The 23,631-nt window shown below is 34.2% G+C and overlaps 4 protein-coding genes across 4 annotated transcripts; all 4 read right to left on the bottom strand.

Moving 5' to 3' along the window:
- Nucleotides 1-834: 834 nt before the first annotated feature.
- LOC108666160 (insulin-like growth factor-binding protein 7) lies at nt 835-3,885 on the bottom strand. Its single transcript, XM_018152978.2, has 5 exons — nt 3,699-3,885; nt 2,419-2,539; nt 1,598-1,814; nt 1,282-1,403; nt 835-1,135 (listed from the first exon to the last, which is right to left on the bottom strand). The coding sequence occupies exons 1-4, from the start codon at nt 3,752-3,754 to the stop codon at nt 1,321-1,323; spliced, it is 477 nt and encodes a 158-aa protein (XP_018008467.1). The 5' UTR covers nt 3,755-3,885; the 3' UTR covers nt 835-1,135; nt 1,282-1,320.
- A 3,968-nt stretch (nt 3,886-7,853) lies between these two features.
- Nucleotides 7,854-10,316, bottom strand: LOC108666161 (venom protein 302-like). The gene is made up of 4 exons (XM_018152979.2): nt 10,177-10,316; nt 9,223-9,343; nt 8,574-8,691; nt 7,854-8,214 (listed from the first exon to the last, which is right to left on the bottom strand). The coding sequence occupies exons 1-4, from the start codon at nt 10,230-10,232 to the stop codon at nt 8,210-8,212; spliced, it is 300 nt and encodes a 99-aa protein (XP_018008468.1). The 5' UTR covers nt 10,233-10,316; the 3' UTR covers nt 7,854-8,209.
- Nucleotides 10,317-11,918: 1,602 nt separating this feature from the next.
- Nucleotides 11,919-14,885, bottom strand: LOC108666144 (venom protein 302). Its single transcript, XM_018152963.2, has 3 exons — nt 13,963-14,885; nt 12,977-13,094; nt 11,919-12,575 (listed from the first exon to the last, which is right to left on the bottom strand). Exons 1-3 carry the CDS (start codon nt 14,016-14,018, stop codon nt 12,438-12,440), a joined length of 312 nt encoding a protein of 103 aa, XP_018008452.1. The 5' UTR covers nt 14,019-14,885; the 3' UTR covers nt 11,919-12,437.
- A 3,825-nt stretch (nt 14,886-18,710) lies between these two features.
- On the bottom strand, nt 18,711-23,064 carry LOC108666163 (single insulin-like growth factor-binding domain protein-2). The gene is made up of 4 exons (XM_018152982.2): nt 22,900-23,064; nt 22,099-22,213; nt 21,547-21,661; nt 18,711-20,829 (listed from the first exon to the last, which is right to left on the bottom strand). Exons 1-4 carry the CDS (start codon nt 22,944-22,946, stop codon nt 20,786-20,788), a joined length of 321 nt encoding a protein of 106 aa, XP_018008471.1. The 5' UTR covers nt 22,947-23,064; the 3' UTR covers nt 18,711-20,785.
- Between the last annotated feature and the right edge of the window lie 567 nt (nt 23,065-23,631).

Here is a 23,631-nt window from a genome sequence, read left to right on the forward strand (position 1 = left end):
TTGCTTCACCGGGAGAGTGTTGACGATGACGTACACGTAGTGTTGTAAAAAGAACTCTATTCAATATCAACAAAATCGTTCACAAATCGAGTGACTCTGCCTAAAAATCAGTTTGCCACTAAAATTGCTATGTTTTTTGTCGAAATAAATAAGAACTCTTTTCGGTGTGAAATTTGGTTAGAATGTGTGATTTAAAAATACAGCGGTAATTGTTATGGAAATAAATCCGTGGTGTGATTAAATACTAAGTTGTGGGATAGATAATTATTCGTCAGTAAGACATTCTTTGACCTTAATTACCTTTGACCTAAATAACCTTTGACCTAAATTGCATCTTTTTAGGACAAATTATTGCAGGTTGTAGCATTAATTGTGTTTTTGTATTTTTGCAACATAAGATGCGATTGCTGGCATTTTTATATGATGTATATGAATATCTGGGGAAATAATTTTGAGATGAAATTAAAGGAATAAACAAATATTATAGTATTTTGAGTGAATAGAATTTTTAAAACTAAATAAAAGCGAATAATGCATATTGAGTGCTATTTTCAAACTGAGAATTACGTTTTTCAGATCGTATAAAATTCAAGAGTCGTAAATGACCGAGATGCTGGAGCATTCAAATTAGTTGAATTATTCAAATAAGTTCAACGATATCGAAGCGTTTTTGAACCAAACTAAGTACTTTTGAAAAGGTACAAAAGATCGACAAAACTGACAGATGTCCTTTATCTCCTGTTTTAATTTTTCAATATTTTTTTTTCATTCAAATTGTATAACCGAAGAAATTTGAGTATTGAAAAAAAACTTTCGTGCAGTGCACATATATTTTAAAAATTAAAAATTGTGCATTATTGGCCATAAATTATCTCGAATCTACAAAAATACTTTCAGATATATTACAAAAACAGGAAAATTAGGTTCCGTTAGATTAACATATTTTTATCAGTTACTAGATTGGATTAGACATTGAGGAAATCAGACCACTAGCCATAGAATGTCACTTGAACACAGAAATGTGTCGAACATAATAACAGTAATATTAATTTTTCTTCAGCTTCGGTATTTCATGTTCTCAGATAATCTAGAATGTCCATTTGTGATCGTCGTTCCCTTGATAGTTTTCAATCCCCTGTAAAAATAATGAAAATCGCTATCAGTAAAGGAAATGGTAGCTAACGAAATGGATGTAAAATTAAAAGATTTGTCACGACTAGCTAAATGATTGGTATACACATGACAAAATCTATCAACGTTCAGCGTTAACTTAATACTTACCTGGGTTAATAAATTTTCTGACTCGAGTGCCATATGCTTTCATTTACCCAGAGAAAAAAGCACTTGTCCTAGTAGCGATGCAATGTTTGCTGCTTTACTGCGCGACTTGCCGAAGTTTGGCTCTGCAAAAAGGACCATCAGTGCTAAGTGAAGAAAGTGAATCTAGAGTGTGGCACTGTTATGACAATATGGCCAATTAATTTCTGTGAAAGTGTATAATAAATTATTATTGTGGCTAGAAAACAGGCAAATTCTGTAAAAAAAATAGTAAAAAGTCTTGTTCAATAAATTGAAATAATCTATTACGACGACTCACGGAGGTTGCTGTACTGGCAGACTCCAACTGAATTGGAGGAATATCCTGAATATCCTGAATACCCTGGATATCCTGAATATCTTGAATATCCTGAATATCCTGAATAGCCTGGATATCCTGAATTGTAAGGATTTTGCATCATGCAGTGGAGTCCCCGCCCGCACTGACCGCTTGGTGACCATGATCCTCCAGAACCTCCACACATTTCACCAGGACCCTGAATTAAATCATATTTAATGTTAAATTGACAAATCATTTATTATTGCTGATAATATAAGTTAATCATAATAAAATCACTCCTTAATGCTACAACTGCAAAATGAGATTCGTGTATGAACTAAGATTGACTCATCAGAACCCTGAATTGCGTGTATGATAATATTCTCAAAACACTTTAACCAATAACACTTGTAATAGGTATATAACTACTTAATTTATTAATTAAACTGATAAATGGTAAAATAATCATTGACTCCTTGTTATCAGTACTGAAAAAAACCCAGTAACAGTAAAGAAATTCATTTAATTAGGTAATTTACACTTTTCCCCAATGAAGAATGCATAAAAAATAATAATTAGAAAATACCCCATAGAAAAGTATTGAGCAACTTTAAAATGAGTGCAAATATATATAAATTCTACACAATCTGGCGTAATTGCATTACTCGCTTTGACTCACTCTGACACTTTGACTCACTTTGAGACTTTGACTCTCTGAGACTTTGACTCACTCTGAGACTTTGACTCACTTTGAGACTTTAACTCACTCTGAGACTTTGACTCACTCTGATACTTTGACTCACTCTGAGACTTTGACTCACTTTGAGACAGACTTGGCAGCAGCCACAGGTGTCCGGACCAATTCCCCATTTGCATCTACTGAGCTTGATTGGCTGGCAACTGTATTGGTGACACCCCTGACAAGGAAACCCTTCAGCTGACCTGTTACATTAAAATTAATTACATGATTTATAGTTGATGTAGCCGCCATTTTCAATTTCTCCGGAATTTGCAGAAGTAGAATTAGTCTACTAGAGGTAGTTTATTTCTGATGCGTCAGAGCATTCAGTGTTTGACCCTAGATGCCTGTATATTACCCGAGTCAGTTAGATTTGTTGATTATTTGAATTATTTATTATACCGTTTCATATTTATTGATTGTAATTTTCTTTCTAGAAACCGTACATCATGGAATACTCGTTCTTTATCCTGTTATGATGACGCGACTTAGAATAGTTCAGTAAACGTTCCCAAAGGACTAGCCAACAAGAAAGTCCTTTACAGTTGATCAATTTAATAATTCGTGAGAAATAATCGGTAATTTGTTTTCTTCTTTGAACATAGGAGCGAAGAAAATGTCAGAAAACTTTACCGTTTCTCTATCGAGTGACTTTATTACATGATTTGATATTATTTGCATGCTCTGGGCTGATGTTTATTTAAACTGATATTAATTTTCTTTGACTTCTATACAGGTTTTGAAGGAGATATTTAGTTTAATTACAATTCATTTTTATTTAGAGTATTTTCCAAAAAGCAAAAATTTATCACACGATATCGTGTACAAAAACTTGGCTAAAATTTAATATAATCACTTAAATTTATCAACTTTTGAGCCATGAATTCAACAAACGGACTAGTAACATTTTTTACATTTTTTAAAATTCATCTTAGAAAGATTGATTAATTAGCATGAATCGGTATAATCTAATCGGAATCTTGTTTGCTTTCTGCGAATCTGTAAAAATCATAAGATTATTTTTCGTATTCTTTGCTCAATCAATATCATAATGCTTGTTACTGAAAATGTGACAGCTGAGCATTCAAAATGTTCAAGGTTTCGATTGTTCATATCTTCAAAAATGTTTGAAGGGTAATTGGTATCATTAAGAAAACTTCCAACTGAACGAATCCGTAACGTGATTCCTCTCTTAACATGATATTAACATGAATCCGTAACATGATTCCTCTCTTAACATGATATTAACATGAATCCTCAACATGATTCCGCGGTAATTATATAATTCTGACATGTTATATTCGAATGAAATTGTTAAACGAAATTCGTTCGTTTGCACAATTAGGAATGATTACAACTTACCAAATTGTTGCAAGTAAGATTATTCCCAATGGGAAATAAACTGACAAGCGATTCATTATGAATATTTTTCAATCGATTACGACAAGAAAATAAGTTAGTAGTAATAAGTTAGTAATATGTCGTAAGTAAAATAAGTTAGTAGTATAAGTTAGTAATCAAACGCCTCTCTTCCAAAGGAGCTCCTCGGTCGCCTTCTGGTCGCTGTATGAAAGCAAACGGTATCATCCCAAGCTTATATACCACGCATGATGCCTGCATGCAGATGTATAGCGACCCAATCAATTTATAGAGCAATATTAAAATAACATGTATGGAAGGAATTTAGTTTTTACAACGTACTGAGAAATCATGGAAATAATTCAAACATGGAGCAAAACTATCTCCATCCATGTATTTTTCAAACTTGTGATTGTTTGGGACAAAAAATTTCATCGTTATACTAGCGATCAACTAAACTCTTTCTCGTACGGGCTTTGAGAATAAATCTAAATTAGGAATTGAAAAAGGTATTTATTCTTCAGTTAATGGTTAAACGAATCTTTTAATGGTTAAACGAACATGTATTTTCTGTTAGTACACCTACCATATCAGAAGCAAATTTTCATGTTATGAGCGTCCAATGTTCGAAAACATAAATTTCTCTTTTCATTTGAAAACAACAAATAAATTAAAATTAAGAAATCAGGAATATGTGATAAATGTTATATATGGAAGATGTTATTATCTGAATTTTTTTATTGCTCGAAGCCAAGCCTCAAAATATCTACACTCAAAGTAAATAATTAATTTGTTCAAATAGCTCTGCATTCATTTTTTGCCTGTGTGTATGTCGTCCTGAGCCAGTTTTGCTCAGCAAACGGGTGTACCAGTGCAACGTGTAGGATGTGCGTCAGTATTTGAACAATATGGCCCGTACATATTTCTGAGTGTACGGGTAATTCGGAAGTGCATTTGCAATACCTACCGTTCTGGGATATTTCCTCAACCTTACATGCAGTGCTGGTATCTAAAGGCTTCGAAAATCTTCTACAATTTAATAATTCATTTAAGCAGCCTTCATTGGAGACCAGAAAATTTGTATTATTGAAAAGTTTCGTATTAGTTGTTTTTCAAACCGAATAATATTTTTTCGTTTACACTGGTAAATAGAAAATCAGGGTAGCGATGGACATTTTTATTTCGTTAACAACATTTCGAATGTATCAATCATTCATTATCTAGTTACAAGACGCACTAAGTGATAAATTTGGATCAACATGAGTAAACAATCATGTAAATAGAATACTGCTCTCAAATCAGAATTTGCTTAGAAATAATTACACAATCACGAAAATTTGAAGATGATAAAGAATTAAAGCACCAAAAATTACTCTGAAGAGTCTCATGGTTATGACAAATCCAGTAGTTTGAAGGTTGATGGCTGGGGTCCTATATCCTTAATGATGAGGGCCTCAGCTATCGCGAGTCGGTTGGCGTCGGGGCATCGCATGACGACGCTGGTACACTCCTCCAGCACCGTACGAGTGATGATGGTCTAGTTGTGGGCCCGATGTATTCTCCCACATTATGGAGAAGTCTACAACCTTCTCTAATGTAGGAAAACGTATATACTACATTGGCTTATTGGATTTTTTTATGTCAGGGCTTATTGTTCATTACAAGATTCGTTATTTTGTTTTTTATAGTAGATCAGTTGTTTAATTTTACTATTAGCTACGCCCATTATTGGCACTCATTTTCACTCAATGTCACTTATATTTTCACTTATTGTCACATTATTGCCATTAGATGTCACCAGCCTCTTCGCCAACGTCCCAACTGAAGAAACATTGGAAATCATCGCGGAGCACGTATATTCTCATCCAAATTTGCCGGCTCCACCAATATCAAGAAAATTCTCCTAGGCCTCTTTCGACTCCGCACTTCCGAATCACATTTCCGGACTCCCGATAACAAAATTTACCGGCAGAACCAACGGCGTTGCCATGAGCCCTCTTTCTTACTTTTGCTGAGGGACTATCTGTGCGCAAATGAAAATCGAGTACTTTGATACGAAAAGATTAAACTCGAATTGTACGGCAGGTATATCGAAGATATCTTCTTTTTCGTTCGATATGAAGAGAAACTAAGAAATCAACGAATGGCCTTTGAAACAAATTCTGACTTGAAGTTTCATTACGAACTCGGATAAAATCGTCCTTTGCTTTTTTAGATATTTTTGTCCAAGCTAAAAATAATTCGTTCGTCACCAAAGTATACCGGAAGGCAACAGAAGTCGGTAGAGTCCTGAACGCCGCCAGCGAATGCCCAATAAAAGCACAATACGTGCTGTCACCCAACGAGCTCTCAAAACCTGCTTATCTAAAAATGAAATTAAGATGAGGCTTAGAAATTTCAAAACAATCTTACTTAGTCAATAATGGGTTTTCCACTAGAACCATCGACACAGAAATATTAAAACTTTGATTGAACCAAAACCGATTCAACAACGAACCAGAAACAACCATCTACTGCGAGAATCAAATGACCACCGGTGAAAAAGTAGGTGAACGGATCCTCCAATCCATCGTTCACAACAACATTGTAAGCGTTACTAATAATAAAATTTAACTACTGATCTATTATAAAGGCAAGGAACAGACTGGAGTCCAGAAATGAAGACTTCCAGGAACATTTATTTATGTAGACTGGATATAGGAACACTTTGGATCCTATTCTCATCATTTAGGACAAGTACTTGCTAACTCCAGCCATCAACCTAAAATGTATTGGATTTGTCAAAACCTTGAGACTGTTTTCGTGGTAATTTTTGGTGTTCTAATTCCTGATCATTTCATATTTTCAATTATATCTAACCAAATTGATTTTTGATTACGATCCTATTTACATGATTTTCTATATATGTCGATTTAAATTTCAGCACTCAATGCGAATTGTAACTTGATAATGAATGATTGATACATTCGAAACGTTGCTAAAGAAATAGAAATGTCCATTGGCACCCTGATTTTTGATTTACCAGTGCAAACGAAAAATATTGTTCAATATATTGAAAAGAACTAATAAGAAATTTTTAAATAAAACAAATTTTCTGGCCTTCAGTAAAACCTGCTTTCAGTGACAAATTTTGCTAAACTATATAAATCGAATAGGTATACTTAAATTAAATTACAAATCAATATAAGTTATACCTTCATCGGGAAATTGATAATAATACTTTGTTCAGCAATTCCTCATTGTCAAATGTGGTGTTTATGTGGTATCGATGGTTTCTTTGGGACTTTATTAACTTTTTTTCACTTTATCTATCCACATGGGAATATTATGTTTATTTTAATCACGATTTCAAAAACAATAATGAAATAACTTGAAGACTAAAGAAAAATTTCTTTGCTGTGAATTCCCTTATAAGCTCATAAGCGCCGTATGCCTTCAATAAATTTACCTGGATATTAAATTTTCGAAACGAATGAGAAGCAAATTTAATGCAATTATTCTAAAATCTTCCAGTTTACATGAATCTCGAGCTGAGCTGAAGCTAAAACTGAAATTGTAGTTTGCACATTTATTGATCAGGTCGTTCAATTTTAGAAGCTAACTTTGCACCCAATCAAATGGTTATGGTGTTTCATTACATTTTTACGAAATGCAGTATTTGCAAAAAGTTTATTTAAACTTCACGTTTGCAAGGCCAATAATGCCCACAGTTAATTAATTTGCTGTGTTACCTTAACATACGTTCTAAGAGATGAGATAAATAGCATTTATTGAATTAACGTTAATAATTATGACCATTTGATTTGTTCAAATAATAAGATAACAGTAGTTAAAAAACGTTTTGAGCAATTATTATGAATTTTGAAAAAATATCAAGCCGACTAGCACATTTTGAGACATTTATTCAGTACAGAGAAATAAGTACTTTCCCATATTATTACATTTCATAAGAGCATTTAACCAAGATAATAAAATATTTAAATCAACTAGAGAATTCAAATGAATTTTGTACAAATTTAACTAACTTCTTGATCGAACTTAGGACTATATTAAGGAAATACGTAAATTATCAATTGAAATTTTCGATTTTAATTTTTGGATATTTATTCGTCAACCAAATTATATAATTGGAAAAATTTTAGTGTTGGAAAAAATATAAACGGTTCAGAGCGCATATATTTTGAAGCCTTAAAGTTTTATAGTATCAAACAAAAATTATTTTTGCTGTAGACAAATATATTCTGATATATCTATAACAATATACACTGATTTTCATATTAAGATAGTGAACATACATTGCATGTGTCGAATTACCACTTCAAATAAACATTTTGAATAAAAAATTCAAATTTGTGCGCCATTGTTATATTGTTGATGTGTGGCAAGAAATAAATGAAAGACAAAAGTTTATGTTATTGAAGTATTCACGTCTTTTCAGTTCCGTACCTCCACGCACTAAAATCTTGACTATCCAATCGCGACTCCCAGGAGCGGAGTTTCCTTGATCTTCTTCATTACGCTGCAAAAAAATGACTTGACTTCAAAAAATTTTACTTGATAACGAGCATGGTTAACGACTGTGTTGAATTCATTTCTGGGTTCGTAGTGCCTAAAAATAACAAGAAGATCATGTCAATCAAAATTTTTAGAATATATAATGACATGATCCATTGACGTTCCACATACACTGAACACCTACTAGAGTGAGTCATATTCTTACTAGAGCTATATGTGCTACAGTTGACCTCAAATTAACATTACCATTTACCATACATTTCATTTTAGATATCAGGTTGATATTGTTAACTTCTTTGTATCCAACATATCATTTTATCAAACCCTAACAATAGATTTAAAACCATCATCACACCGCCTCACTTTTTTTCTTGCAGACTCCAACTGAGTTGAAATCGTCTGGTTTTTCCTCAATGCAAGTCAGGCCCTCACCACACCAGCCGCTGGTGTTCCATGGGCCTCCACATACCTCACCTGGACCCTGGAATAAATTATGTTTTAATTCTCTATTAATTTATCATCATGATTAGTTTTCGTTCATTTTTAATTACGATTAAGATTAAATTATTATATCCAAATCACATTATTAGCATAAACTATAAAATTACAATTATTAATGAACTTTCCTTGGAATATTCATATTGTTATTGCCTTATTGCGTGAGTGAAGAACTTTTTCGATACGGAAAATCACTAAGTTGAATTGATACATAATCAAGTAATTGATGAATTAAATAAGTTAACGATAACGATATTAACAACTTAACGATAGTATTCAACGATAATTACGTAATCATTATTGAATCGTTAATAATATTACTGAAGCATATCCGGCTTTATCCAGAGACAAAGAAATGACGCTCTATGATCTAAGCATTCACTCTCAGAATTAAGAAATCATGTATAATAAGTACAGAAAGAGAAATTACTCAACATGAAAACATTAAATAAAGTTGAAATAAGGTAAATAAATTATGAATTCAACTTATTACAACGGTGACTGCATAGCTGACCTTGAGGCAGACATCGCAGCAGCCACAAGGGTCCTTGCCGACGCCCCACTGGCAGGTACTGGGGGGGAGAGGCTGGCAATCGTACTCTGCACAGCGCAGGCACGACAACCCTTCCGCAGACCTGGAAATTTTCATATTGTTTTTATTTCTCATATGAGTGTAAAGGAAAAGAAAGAACACAAAATTATCATATTTTTATCGAGTGACTTCAATACCTCTTTCTTGCTTCTGAACGACATTAATTTGATCATATTCGCTCAAATGAGAGTAATTAGTAGTCAAGATGCAATTAAATTTTGTTTTGTAATTAAAAATAGCATCAAATAATAATTCAGTAATTTATTTCAGTAATTTATGTGGCTTTTTTTAATTGTCTGCATCTCCTGAGCTGACTTTATTTAAACTAATATCTAGTATTTTTGCTGAAGTTCATACAGAATTTGAAAAAAATATCGTTGGTTTTAGTATCATCTTCAGCAGAGTTGCACATGAAAACGAAATTTATTTAAGGAGCCGTTTTGAGAAAATTAGCTGGAATTTTATTCTATTTTAATTTCGAATCCGTTATTCAAGGGTATTCAACACCCGTATTAGTCGAATGCTTGAATTTGTTGAAAATTAGCTATTGAAAATCCATCAAGCAGCACGAATCGGAAGAAATTAGTTGTAGCCGCATGTTTTCCAAATAAGTAATTTCGTGTAAATTACTACGAATTAATGGATTAATTTTTTTTATTTGTCTCTTATCAATTATGCTAACAGTTCTTACTATTCAATTGAAAGTTGGAAAATATTAAGAGTGGTAGTTGACAAGAGTTCGGATGAGAACTTTCCCATGAAATGATCAATGAAATAATTACCACAAACAAAATCATTATCTAGACATAGTCTTGACTTGATTCAAAGTTTTTCCTTCGTTAATATGCCCAAATAAAAAGTATGAGAACAACTCACCAAATTGTTGCAAGAACGAAAATACCCACGAGGAGACAAATAGTCAAACGATGCATGATGATTAATTTTTCACGATCAAAGTGCTATTACAGCCAACCAAACGCCTCTCTTCCACAAGAAGCTCCTCAATCGACTTCTGCACGCTGTATGAAACCCCGAGACAGGATGCCGACCTTATATATATCGCGCAGGACGTGTACATATGCAGATTGTTTACTGTTGAATAACAAGCAAAGAATGTTTTAATTTTCTTGCTACGTAGTTATCCGAGGACGGCATTGTACAGGCGACGGAAGCTTTGAATTTACAACGCAATAGATTACATATTCCTGTATTGTTAATAGTCGTATCGAATACCTCATTAATCACGCTGTGGACAGGGCAGTTGAATGCTCATTAATTGCTCTCTTATCCGATGATAATGAAAGCAAAAAAATAAATAAATTGATGCTCGAAATATATTGCAAGATATTTTTGCCCGAATGAGAGGTGCAATGCAGATTTCTTGCATGTCATTCAAATGACGTTCATTTTTTCTTATCTTTGAGTATGTCAAACTCTCTCGAGGGTATAACGGCTATAGATTACTTAAATATTACCCCTTGAAGGTGATGGCACACGCCACATTAATAATATGTTAATGCATGACGATAATTTTCACAAAATAGATTATTAAGTTTGACATATAACTGAAATATTGTTCTCAGTTCGTTCAAGCCTCCTGTTGAACCGCACGGCGAATACAGGAAAAGAATTCGGGAACGAAATTATATAATCCAGAATCATTTACGTCCACTATTTGGCTTCAGTTTTACTTTCCTAAGTGCAAAACTGTTACTATGTCATGTTCACATCATCTGATTTTCTTCTTCACGCGCCCTAAGTGTTTTCATGGTTTTTTCACGCTTCCATCTAGGATGAAACAATTTTTATATTCTAGTTTACTTGAGTTTCATTCCATGAATAAAATTTATTTGTGTTTACCCGCGTTTATTTTCCCTAAATATGAGATATCCATGCATAATTCTTCTAATGATAGCTTGGCAACAATTTATCAAAAACTTATTTTTCGCATGAAAAAAATACAATCTAAGTTGGTTGAATGTTCATCGACGTGTTGGCAATAAAATTTAATAAACCATCAGGTATCAAGATGTCCTGATATTGAATTGTATTGTATCTCCTTGTATTGTATTGCAATGTACATCTAACTCACCTTCATACATTTTCCGTAAATTTAAACTGTGTAGGTCCAAATGTATTTCAAAAATTTTCCTGATCTGCGTAAATCCGTATTGTTTGCGACGATTGTGTTACGGTGATGGGCAAAGAATCTGAATTTTGCTTATGATCTGTTTGAAATATCCGTTTACAGCGGAACCGAAGTGCGTTCTGACACCTGTCGTCCAGTTATCAACTAAGTTACTTCTTGTTCAACTAACTTCATGAATAACTTTCCGCAACTTAACGATGCGTTGTCTCCGTATCTTCTTAATTTACCAGTAAAATCAATAATTTTGTTGATAAAAATAGTCATTGAAAAATAATTTACCTTTGCCTAATATTGTTCTTTTGCTGTTAGAAATCAAGACCAGAGGATGCAATTGGTTGTGAATAATACAGGATGATATCGATAGGAAATTCTCATTCTAATGGCAGAAGACGACTGTATAAATAATTTTTTTGTATGTTGTCTGTGGAATTTTGGGGCAAGTGCAAGACTGGAAATTATACGGACCCGTTCTAAAATGTTTTATTGATCAATTATCGACAATGGCACAGAAGTTGAGAAGTAAAAGATTTGAGTAAACATAATTGATAATAAATATAACATCCTTGGCAATGTGATGAGCTGTTGAGAAATAAGTGTAGTAAAAATTTGTCATTTAAGAAATTAATAAGGCTATGATAACTACAACATAACCCGTTAGTCAGCATAGAGTTATTGAAGAAGGAGTAAAGGTGAACAAGACGTAAACTATCTGTACAGTGTTGCCCATATAAAGGAATAGGCGCAATTTATCAGATAATATAACTCGTAAAAATGGTATGCTACCGAACAACTGAAATTTATTTTGTATATAATGTATCCTCACGTTTTGTATCCTGCACTTATCTTGCTAGTAGATTTGACCACGTCGTGGGTTATTCGAATCTTTTTACCATAAATTCTAATACACTCAAGGCAGGGCATAAAATTTGGCTCATCTTGTACCTTGCACAAATAAAACACAAACCGAAATGTGTGAATTCATTCATCATCAGTTAGAACCTCGTTTATACAACTTCTTGCAAATGCCGTTCGCGTTGAAATCACCGGGAGTTTTTCTGACGCACTCCAGCCCATCTCCACAACGGCCTTTTATGTTCCATGGGCCACCGCATGTTTGGCCTGGTCCCTGCAGATAATTATATATTAAAATAAATTATTCGTTGTACGACAATATTCAAATAAAAAACTGGAAGATTATGGGCATTCGTTAACATAGGATATCAATGTAATTGTCAAGTGCATCTCGTCAAATATATTATTGATTCTATAACTTTTTATTATTAGTTAATGAGAAAAAAATTAATTTTTTGATTATATTCATAATACGATAGTTCGAATTTAATTTCCTCATAGAGTATGTTCCATGTTATACAAAATCGGATAAAATTCCATAAACGACTGAGCAATTGGTAAAAAATAATAAAATAAAATAAATTTTTTTAATGTAATATAATATAATAAATAATAATGAATAATATAATACTTTCTTCAAACAAAAAAATATTTGGGGAGATTTTAGCTGCTCACCTTGAGGCAAACTTGGCAGCAGAAGCAGGAGTCCATACCTACGCCCCACGGGCACGCGTCTGGCGGGACTGACGCACAGCTCGCCTTGTCACAAGCGCACGTTAATCCTGCCGCAGACCTGCGTTGTGGACTTCAAATAAGTTATATTGCTATTAAAAATATTTAGAATTTTGGAGAAATTACATGCACTTTATTAGTTACATGCATTTAGTATTTTGAAATTACATGCACTTAGTATTTTGCTTGTGAGAGATATCACAATCAAGTTATTAATCTAGCAAAAAATTCATAATCAAGTTATTGATCAAGCAGCAATTTCATAATCGAGTTATTGATCAAGCAACAATTACATATTCATATTCAAGTTGACAACAACGATCAACTTCAACCATCCTTAAGATTACTTTCTACAATATACTAATAATAATAATAGTTTTAAAGCATTTTAGAACATTATTTACTCTGATAGAAATAATATTTTATTTTTTAAATTCCTGGCTTATTAATAAGAGCAACTAAATATTTCGGTGCAAAATCAACATGGATGTAATCAGTTTTATAGAGATGAGAAAAATATCCTCACAACCAAAATAATTTATGTTTATTTTTCGTTTTCTACTCAAACGTATGAATTGTTGAATACTTTCGGTGTTCATATTAAAGAACTGGGAACAAGAAAGTGCGTTCTTGAGTAACTTATTTTGTTTTCTAGCTAAGAAAACAATTCTATCATTGATATTTATTGAGCTTTTTGAGTTTTTTTTTAATTCTAGAATCCAATAATGGTTTTAAAAATGGGTTACAAAATAGTTGCAAAATTTTTTCACCGAAATTCATTGTTGGTGTGAAAATATGTGAAAAAAACAACAGTGATAAAAATAATATAATGAATTTTTTCAGAGTTGCGCGATGGAACATAGGTAATCAGGTTATTATTACTAATTGTTAACTAATACTTATGATCTAACTTTGAAAGAAAAACTTACCAAATGTTTCCGAATAGGAAGGCGCTGATTAGGAATAAAATGTTTACTCGATACATAGTGAAACAATGCAAAAGCTGAAAAAGGTTAGAGAAAATCGTATAAAATCGCACCTAATGTGATGAATTCGATAGTTTTGGCCTGTTTACAGTGAGGGATAGAACAACTTTTTTCAGAACTTATGAACGAAACTTGAACCAAATATGGTGATTTTTATTATCCCATATGACTCGAGCTAATAATTTTACCAATTTACCTTAGCTTGATGGAGTGCAAAAACAGTGTTAGCGCTAGTAGTTGTTAATTATAATATTAAAATAGGTAATAGTTGATAATTGATATAGCATCCATCATAAGTCTTGCTGCTTTGACGGCATTTAATCAATGGTATCGTAGTCATGATTATTATCCCAGTTAACATAAGAACAAACTTGGTCGTTTGCACAGGCCAATATTGGTGCATTGTGCTATTGAATTCTCCATTTATTACTGTGATGGAAAGACAATAGAATTGGCGGTAAACTCGTACACAGGCGACAAGGTGACACCGAATGTATTAATGTACAGATATTATTATTGTGCGGTAATGAGTACAAGGTGCTGAACCGTCGTACACGCTATACACTACAAGTTTCTCAAGCAATTAAAGGCCTCACTCATGTTCATATTTTCGTCACATCTAACGAGTGCATGTCCGTACCATGCCACAGATAGTGTAAATGAAGGAATAAAATTGGAAACCAATATAACAAAAATATGATGCGGATAAGAACTATATAGTATCTATAGACGTCGCTCAAACGATGTTTTCGTTGAAAAGTATTTTGGAATTCTATGATCCTTAAGGCGGAAGCAGCGGGTGTGAAAACCGAAATTTTAAAAATAATTTTTCAGTCACTGGGTCGTTGTACTGTACGGCGCGGATGCGCGAAGCAGAATGAGGTGGATACATAAGAAGGTTTCCGGTACGATAGCTCTTTCCTCTGTTTTTCCCGACTCATGCTGAACTTGCGTGAAGTCAACATCTGTGTTCAAATAACAGGTAAGATCGCAAGCGGACAGAAAAAGTAAACCTTCGTGTACCTAAAATACGAAGAAACTTCAAAATTATATACCAATAATACATGAAGGCTAATACTCGGAAAATATTTCAATGACATTCTTCACTACTTAGAGATCGATTTAATGCAAGGCCAGAGTGGTAAAATTAGCAATAAATACCTGTTTTGCCATAAATTTTTGGACCAGCTGGAAAATACTGCTCTCATGCTAATTTTTTAGTTGTCTAAATAGAAGATTTGGCAAAAACCCATTCATGTTCCGAATGCATTGCATGGAAAATAAAGCAGATCCGAGAGCCGCGCGGTGTAAAATTTTTGAAGATTTAAAGCAAAATCAATGATATCTCAAAGAAGAGATGCTCAGAGCTACCAAACATTTTTCCAGAAAAATGGCTATTCAACTAATTAACCTCGCATTCACGATGACGAATTACCGACAAAGGCAGAGAATTTAAAGCTAGGAGTAAAAGATATACGGGAAGAAAGTGATAATAGATATATAACACCCTTCGCAACGTGATGAGCTGTTGATAAATAAGTGGAGAATTGCTAATTCTGGATAGTAAAAAGAAATGTAGGTGATAAAAAACGGTTTAAAATATAAAAATAAAGGTTTAAAAATTAAAAAGAGGAGAGATAATTGAAATAAAGGAGCATGTTATTATATACCGGTTTGTTGATAAATTGATAAAATATTTGCTTTAAATCTAGAAAGAAATTAGATAGGTTAGGTTAGTTTAGTGACCCTATGATTACTAGCGCTTAATTCAGCTGCGAAATTGGATAGGAACTATAGGTAAAAAAACCAAATATGTATTCAAATATTTGGGGAAGGAGAAGACCCCTGCTCGAACCCCGTCCTCGATAAACATATATGTACAAAAAATTGAGTCCTACACTATTTTATGATTATAAATGAGTACCATACGATTTTATAATTGAGTCCTATACTATACTACGTACAAAAATTTTGAGACGCTATATATGATTGAATACACATCTCACATATGTCCGCCAATTATTATCCATAGATTTATTGAGAATCAGCGTGCATAAAAAGTATATTTAAGTTTGTTCAAAGTGCACTCGATGCAGTTCATAAAGTTTAACACAATTTTATTCTTCGAAAATTGAACGATTTAATCGTTTTCGATAGTATTTTGAATTAATTTAAAACCGAGACTCACACGCTTTATATTTGCTTTTGCGGAAATTATTTTTGTCATGTCCCTTGCTTAATTATTATCTGAGTTTGTACCAATTATAATAAACTGTTAAATAATCCCGTACTTTTTAACTGCAGCATTCATCACGATTTAGTTTAATATAATGGTTTCATAACGCTCTGTAGGTCCCTCAGACGGAGACAGACAATATCATAAATTACAATTGGTTAAATTTGATTTGCAGGCGTACGTTTCGATCAAATTCCAGATGTACGAGAAAATAACTGTTTCTAAGTTAAATCTAGATGAATTAGATAATAATATTTGAAACTTATACTTAACATAGGACAAAAATGAATAAACAATGAACAGATCATAATTAACGATTTAAACAAATAATTCCTCTCGTGCTAAATGTGATACTGTGAGCGAAGATGAAATTCTATTCCGGCGCGCAGGAAAATCTCACCAACGATGTAATATTGCTCACACACAGAAAACTTAAGTCGTGAAACTCGTCAAAACAGACGATCATTTCTTCCTGGTAATTTGACATCAACAGAATTATTTATCAAAATATAGCATTTTTGGAACTTACTAAATCATTTGAAACCAACAACGGAATTCCGTAAATATTGAGACAACAAATATCCAAACAAGCATAATACTGTGGAAAAAGTGTGCACGATATAATGATATAGTTCACAGTGGATGAGAAAAATACATTGTGCACGAGCAGGGCATTATGTTGGTTAACGATCATGGGAGTGAAGCTTGCAAATCGTTGGCCAAATACGTTTTGTTTCATGCATCCGTTGTGACTGAATAATAGAAGCAACTTGAACCCCAAAATGAGTCCCCTTTGATTTCTAAATGATATAACGTCCAAAGTCTTTGACGCGAAACTATAATTAGGACAAGTACTTAGTATGTTCACAAAATTCAAACTTTACTTTTTCATCAATCGAAATCCTATGAAAACGCTGTAGCGTCTTTTGCCGCTAAAATAGGAATTCGGGCAACTCGTGTAGAGTAACGGTATCACAGATACTTTGCAATCCGTCAAAATGGGAACAAGATTTCAGAAGGACTAAAAGAACCAAGAACTTCGCTTTTTCAGTCGAAAATTGTCCGCAGAGCAACCTCGATGGCTAAGAACTTCATTCGCACCCTGTTCGGCTGTGGCTGCCCCCAGATCAGTGAGGAGTCGACATAGGGTTTCTTCCAGTGCGAGGTCGCCTATATCCCAACAAGCTCAAGTGCCAGACCCAGATCGAAAAGTTTTGGATCAGATTTGACGCCAAGTTATCTTCGAAAAAATATGAGCCCGCAAGAAGAATTATATCTTATTCAAAAGTAAACGCCTATGATTCCGAAATTTCCGTTCCCGTCTCAAACGAAGTAATTGTCATCAAAACCGAAGCAACCGCTGCAGGATGAACTCCATTGTTCTGGTACAAACGGCAGTCTTGACGATGATTTTGAAATACGGTGCTTCGACAGCGATCACAATTTTGTTGGAACTATTGTACCCCTCGAAAAGAATAATTACCAAGAATTAGTGCGTACGATTGATGACAAAACATACTTTGGTTGCTTGTTGCAATGTCTCCATGCAACCTCGGTCGATGCCAGTGACGGACTTATATTGGCGCGTGATGACAAGACTGGACAATGCATAGCCAACAGCGACATTTTTTATCCGTGTTGTTAGAAACACTTGGGATGTTTGGTTCGTTGCAACGATTGCAAGAAGCTTTTTGTGTCACTTGAGGAAATAACTGCTACCCTTGACAACGAGAAGGAAGCGCCCATGACGAGCAATGCTGGACATGTGACGAGTAAAGGTGCTACAAAAAAAGGCATCTTCGTACCAGTCGGTACAGTCGAACACAATATGCTTAGTGAATGGCGGCGACAAGTAACGAAAAAGCAGAATGAACGAGCCATGTCTCTTGCTCAAAAATGCCCACCACGCAAATAAAGCAACCCGTCATGCATGGACGGCAAGAAAAGCAGCAGCAACGGCATCACGCCCAATCTTGATGATGTCAACTGGACCGCTGATGAGCCCTCTGGCGAGCAGCTCAACGACATGAAGCAGTGATGTATTCATTTCCACATGAAATACCTTGTTTAATTTTGCTTCCAAAGTGTTAACTTTAGTTAAATGCTGTAATTTAGTTCAATTCTTATAAGGAGAGTGATCATTTGAATACTGCGAAACATTTTTTGCTCTTTGAATGATGTTATCTTTAGGTTTATAGGCTAAAATTACGATTCTTATTAAATACAAGAAAAATTAGAAAATGAGAGTTTATTTGTTTGGACCCCAAGACATGAAACAGTTATTATTTTGTTAAAAAAAATTAAGTCTGAAAATTCAAGAATCAGAGTGAGAACGGAGATTCTGAAAAATAAGAGTTGGTTATGGCAGTATAATGCAAGCTAACAGAATACATACTGCACCATCAAAATACGAGAGCTTTTAAATTTCGCAACAATTGAAAATAAAAGATGTTACTGAAGACGAATATACTTTTATTGAACGCCAAACGAAGTTGTTCACAAACGAAGCCAGTAAGAATCGATAAAAGCTGAAGTTGCACTCTCTGTTGCATAAACACGCGAGCATCAATATTGGTGCGGAAATAAATGGTAGATTAAAACATTTTTCATTCTAAAAGGAATGAGTCCATTTTGCAAAAGTTAGTATGTCTCACTTTACAATTATCACCGTATGGGCGTCCATAACTGAACGAAATAATTTAGTAGTAGGTAAGGAAAAATAAATAAAAAACTTAAAGCTGCCGGGTATGACGGCCAACTTGCAAGTCAAGGTAGTTGGATAGATTCTGGGTCTGGTAAACACAGGCTGGCAGTTTAGAACCTATAAAATAATTTATTCACGCTATAACTTAATTTATTTCAGTATGATGAGCAAGTCAGAACAAGAAAAAGAATAACTAACCTTTCTGTTTGCCTTAAATGGAACCATCGACAGGACTTCTCATAGATAACTAAGCAGTTTAAAGCGTTTCCATTCTGCAATAAAGTTAAATGCATGCAAGCGTTCACGTAAAAGCAGGCATTAACAGTGGCAGGCCTGGTAGCTATTGAATTAAAGTTATTGACGAGCCAAAAACCCAACGGGGTTCAACATTTGACTAAAATCTAGAATCGAAAATTCAAGTGAATGGACAACAGAGACGAAAACATGCAACTTAATGAACCAAACAAATTGAAAGTAAATTTGCACAAACTCAAAATAAGTAACAGGAAGGATCTAATGGTTCAAGGAGGTCCGAACAGGTGCAAGGTTGGTACAATAATATCAGAGTAAGCTGGATATCGACGATCTTACCTCGTAACAGGAGCGACTCGAATTGCGTTATCAATGAAAAAGAACAAAAGAACATGAAACAAGTTCAAAATTCAACATTGACCTGCTTGGATCACAAATTCAATGAAGAACTTAATTATTGTAGGAAAGATAACATTGCACTATAAAGAATAGCAAGATATTCAGGGTTAGTATATATATTCTCAGCTGACGAGATGTTCATTTAAGGCCATGGAATTGCACAAATCATGTTCGTTATTCTGCCCTTAATTGCGAAGCTACCACCTCAATTTTCAGCCCAATAATATGGAATGAACGTCAAATTTTCTTTTAAATTTGCCTGGAGCACCGCAAAACCATTCCATTGTTGTAAAAGAAAATTAAAAATTTTTCTCCTAACTAATGAAGTTAGCAAAAAATAAATTTCGCCACACCTTTAGTCGAGCGCAAAAAACATTGGATTTATATTCCAATGATAGATCTTCCTGCCGTTTTACGGTTTATATTTTAAAATATAAATGGCAGTTTCATACTTTATTACAATGTTATAAGCATCCTTGCGATAGATTATCATTTCTGTGAGCGAACAACAAGTTTGTAAAGAAAGCTATACGATACACGATCGATATCATGAGAAGCACATGTACTTGAAACAATTTATTTGGATAAAACTTCTAACAATAATGTTATTATAGTTCAATAGTTGCTAGCCACATAAATCTGAATATTCAAATATGTAAAAAGTATATTAATGTTCAAATATGTTACAAAATAAATCATTCATATCGTAAACTATCATTTAGTGCACAGGAGACCAAGGAAGGAGGAAGGATATTTCCATTTATTTTTGAATTTGTTATTTCTTTTGTAAATTGGTGGAATGTATGTGTGTTTCAGAGGAGTGCCTGATGCTTCAGACGACCGATGCTGAATGATGGAGTTTATTTTGCTTGATGCTTCAGACGTCTGATGCTGAAGGATGAAGTTTATTTTGCTTGATGCTTCAGACGTCTGATGCTGAAGGATGAAGTTTATTTTGCCTGATGCTTCAGACGTCTGATGCTGAAGGATGGAGTTTATTTTGATTGATGCTTCAGACGTCTGATGCTGAAGGATGGAGTTTATTTCGCCTGATGCTTCAGACGACTGATACTGAAGGATAGAGTTTATTTTGCCTGATGCTTCAGACGACTGATGGTGAAGGATGGAGTTTATTTTGCCTGAAGCTTCAGTCGTCTGATGCTGAAGGATGGAGCTCAGTTGTCGACTTGTGATAGCACACAGCCGACAGCAGGGCCAACTGCCGCAAGATACATAGACGTAAATTTTAAATTTGGTTGTAAATTTAATAGACTATAAGTAAAAGGTGGAGCATGAACTTGCAACTGAATGCTATTCATCTGACTCATCTCAATTCCAACTTAAGACTCAAGTTGCTCGTTCAAGATGCTCATTCATTTCGAGACAAACGCCGGTTACTAATTCTTTCGGTTACTACCCATCATTCCCGTCACTACCAATCATTTCGGCTATTGCCCATCATTCCGTTCACTACTACATAATCATTCCGGTTACTAACCATCATCCCGGTAATTACCCACCATTCCGGTAACTACCGCTCATTTCTGTTACCCATTATTTCGCTTACTACCCATCATTTCGGTTACTACCATCATTTCGGTTACTGCCCATCATTTCGGTTACTACCCATCATTTCGGTTACTACCATCATTCCGGTTACTTACTATTCATTGTGGTGGTGACTACATCTCATTTAGATTACTAGAGAACAACCCATCATTCCGGTTACAATCCATCATTCCGGTTACTACCCATCATCCCGGTTACCACCCATCATCCCGGTAACTAACCACCATTCCGGTTACTACCCATCATCCCGGTTACCACCCATCATCCCGGTAACTAACCACCATTCCGGTTACTACCCATCATTTCAGTCACCTCCCAACACTCCAGGCAGGTCCCAGCTTACGAATTAACGAAGCCTCCAACCTACCTTCTCCAGGGTGGCCACACACGCCCGATCCGTCAGGGTACGACGGGATGCAGTTCATGGAACGCCTACACCGACCGTGGATGTTCCCTGGTCCACCGCATCGCTCACAGAGCCCCTGCAATACATTCATCCGTATTAATAACTACGCAATAAGTGAACCTGTCGGTTAATTGTGTGTGTTGAAACATTTCTCGGCAACTGTCACATTTAGACTATAAAAATTTAGGGTTAATGCGCCACTGACGACAATGGCTAAAAATTACGTCCAAACAATCAGCAGAGGCTGCATCGAGCTCGATGCTGAAATTTCGTATAACATGAATAACTAGAACGCACATAGCAAGTTTTTCGTTCATTGAATCATGTTTTATTGATAACTGAAACTATTATATAAATTTTGCACTAATTACCAATGAAAGTGTGAATTAAAGTCTCAATGAATTTTTGAGCAGTTCATTATCATTTGTATTTTCAAATTCTCATATTTCCATAATCCATATTCATAGTAATTAAAACATGACAAGTTAAAAAAGCGAAAATCCCAGAACTTGCCTTAAGGCAGGTCAGACGGCACCCGCACAAATCCAGTGTCGTGCCGTGACTGCAGTTCTCGGGCGGACTGAGATGTGCTGGCACGCAGGGTGGGCAGATCACGCCTTCAGCTGACCTATTGTTCGAGAAAAAATACTTGTTGTTATCACATGGAGACATATTGATACTTCTGAATTAAGGTAATACAAACAGAATTGAAATAATTTGGCTATAAAATTGAACGCAGAACTAAATTAGCGAAAAGATCTTTCCACAAGCAATGTCTGGAAAAAATTAAAATCAAATTGCGAAGATTAAAGACAATTGAATTTTTGATCAGCGATGGTTTGAAATAAATAAAAATATGAATTTAATTGCGCTGTTTGAAAATCTCTTAGAAAATTTGTCTTTACAAGGGGATTATATTGTAAAGTTGAATTTTCAATCATAACATTTTGCCTACAATTTCATTTTCACTTAATGATACTGAAATTGTCATCTTGATACTGCAACTGAGTTTTAATTAACTAAAAACTTTCGCTAAAATCAACATCACATTCATACTTTCACTTCACTCCTTTCTCTCACCCAATCTTACATTCATGATGTTAATTTAATATGTAATATTTAATATATACGAAGATATTAGGCAATGATGTTTTTATTTCTCTCGACTCCTCTTTATTCGCTTATTAATATCTGCCATATGAAATGAAACATATTTAATAAGTAACTCATAGTCAACCTAAAAAACAATAAATTTTTCTCATAATTATCATCGAAATTCAGTCTCGCAGGACTCAGAGGCTTTTCCATACTTACCATGTTAGGACAAGGGACACTGCGAGGATGAGGGCTGCTTTGAACATGTCGAATATTTTCCACAATTCAAAATCTTTTTCTTAGTGACCTTGGATGAAAAAATGGTTAACAAATAAGAATTAGTTATTATTCTCTGGAAGGCATTATTTATAAATAGAAGTAATTGTTATTAAATAAATAGAGCTTAGGTGTACAAGGCTATTAACAGGTAATCTAATAAAAATAATTAAAATAATTAATTTTACGGAAACAAAAGTTTAAGTGATAGAAAACGTATTTTATTTTCAACTTGTCTTTCCGGCAAAGCAGGATTCAAAATTGTAGATTCCTTTTATATTTCCGGTCGATACACTATCTTGAATATAAACTCTCTAATCTAGTATACTAGATTGGAGAGTTAATATTATATAATATATATAATATAAAATAATATCAGAAAAAAGTTGTGGAAGTTTGTCTATTCGATCGTTCTTTCAATAATTATAGTCTCTGTAATTAATCCCTTATTTTGTCTATTATACCCTTTGTGAATATGGAGATTTTCTTAATTTTTCAATATTATTGAACTTTTGGTTGATTTGGGATTCAGGCACTCAATCAATAATTATTGATCTCAACACAGACCGACGGAACACATTATAAGTTGGCCATTAGTGTCGATTTCTTTATCTTTGTTGCTCGTCTGGCACATAATCAAGGCGTAAAAATGCTGCAAGTGCTCGCTAGACCTTT

This window comes from Hyalella azteca, unplaced genomic scaffold, assembly GCF_000764305.2.
Source record: "Hyalella azteca isolate HAZT.00-mixed unplaced genomic scaffold, Hazt_2.0.2 contig1600, whole genome shotgun sequence".
Lineage (NCBI taxonomy): Eukaryota > Metazoa > Arthropoda > Malacostraca > Amphipoda > Hyalellidae > Hyalella > Hyalella azteca.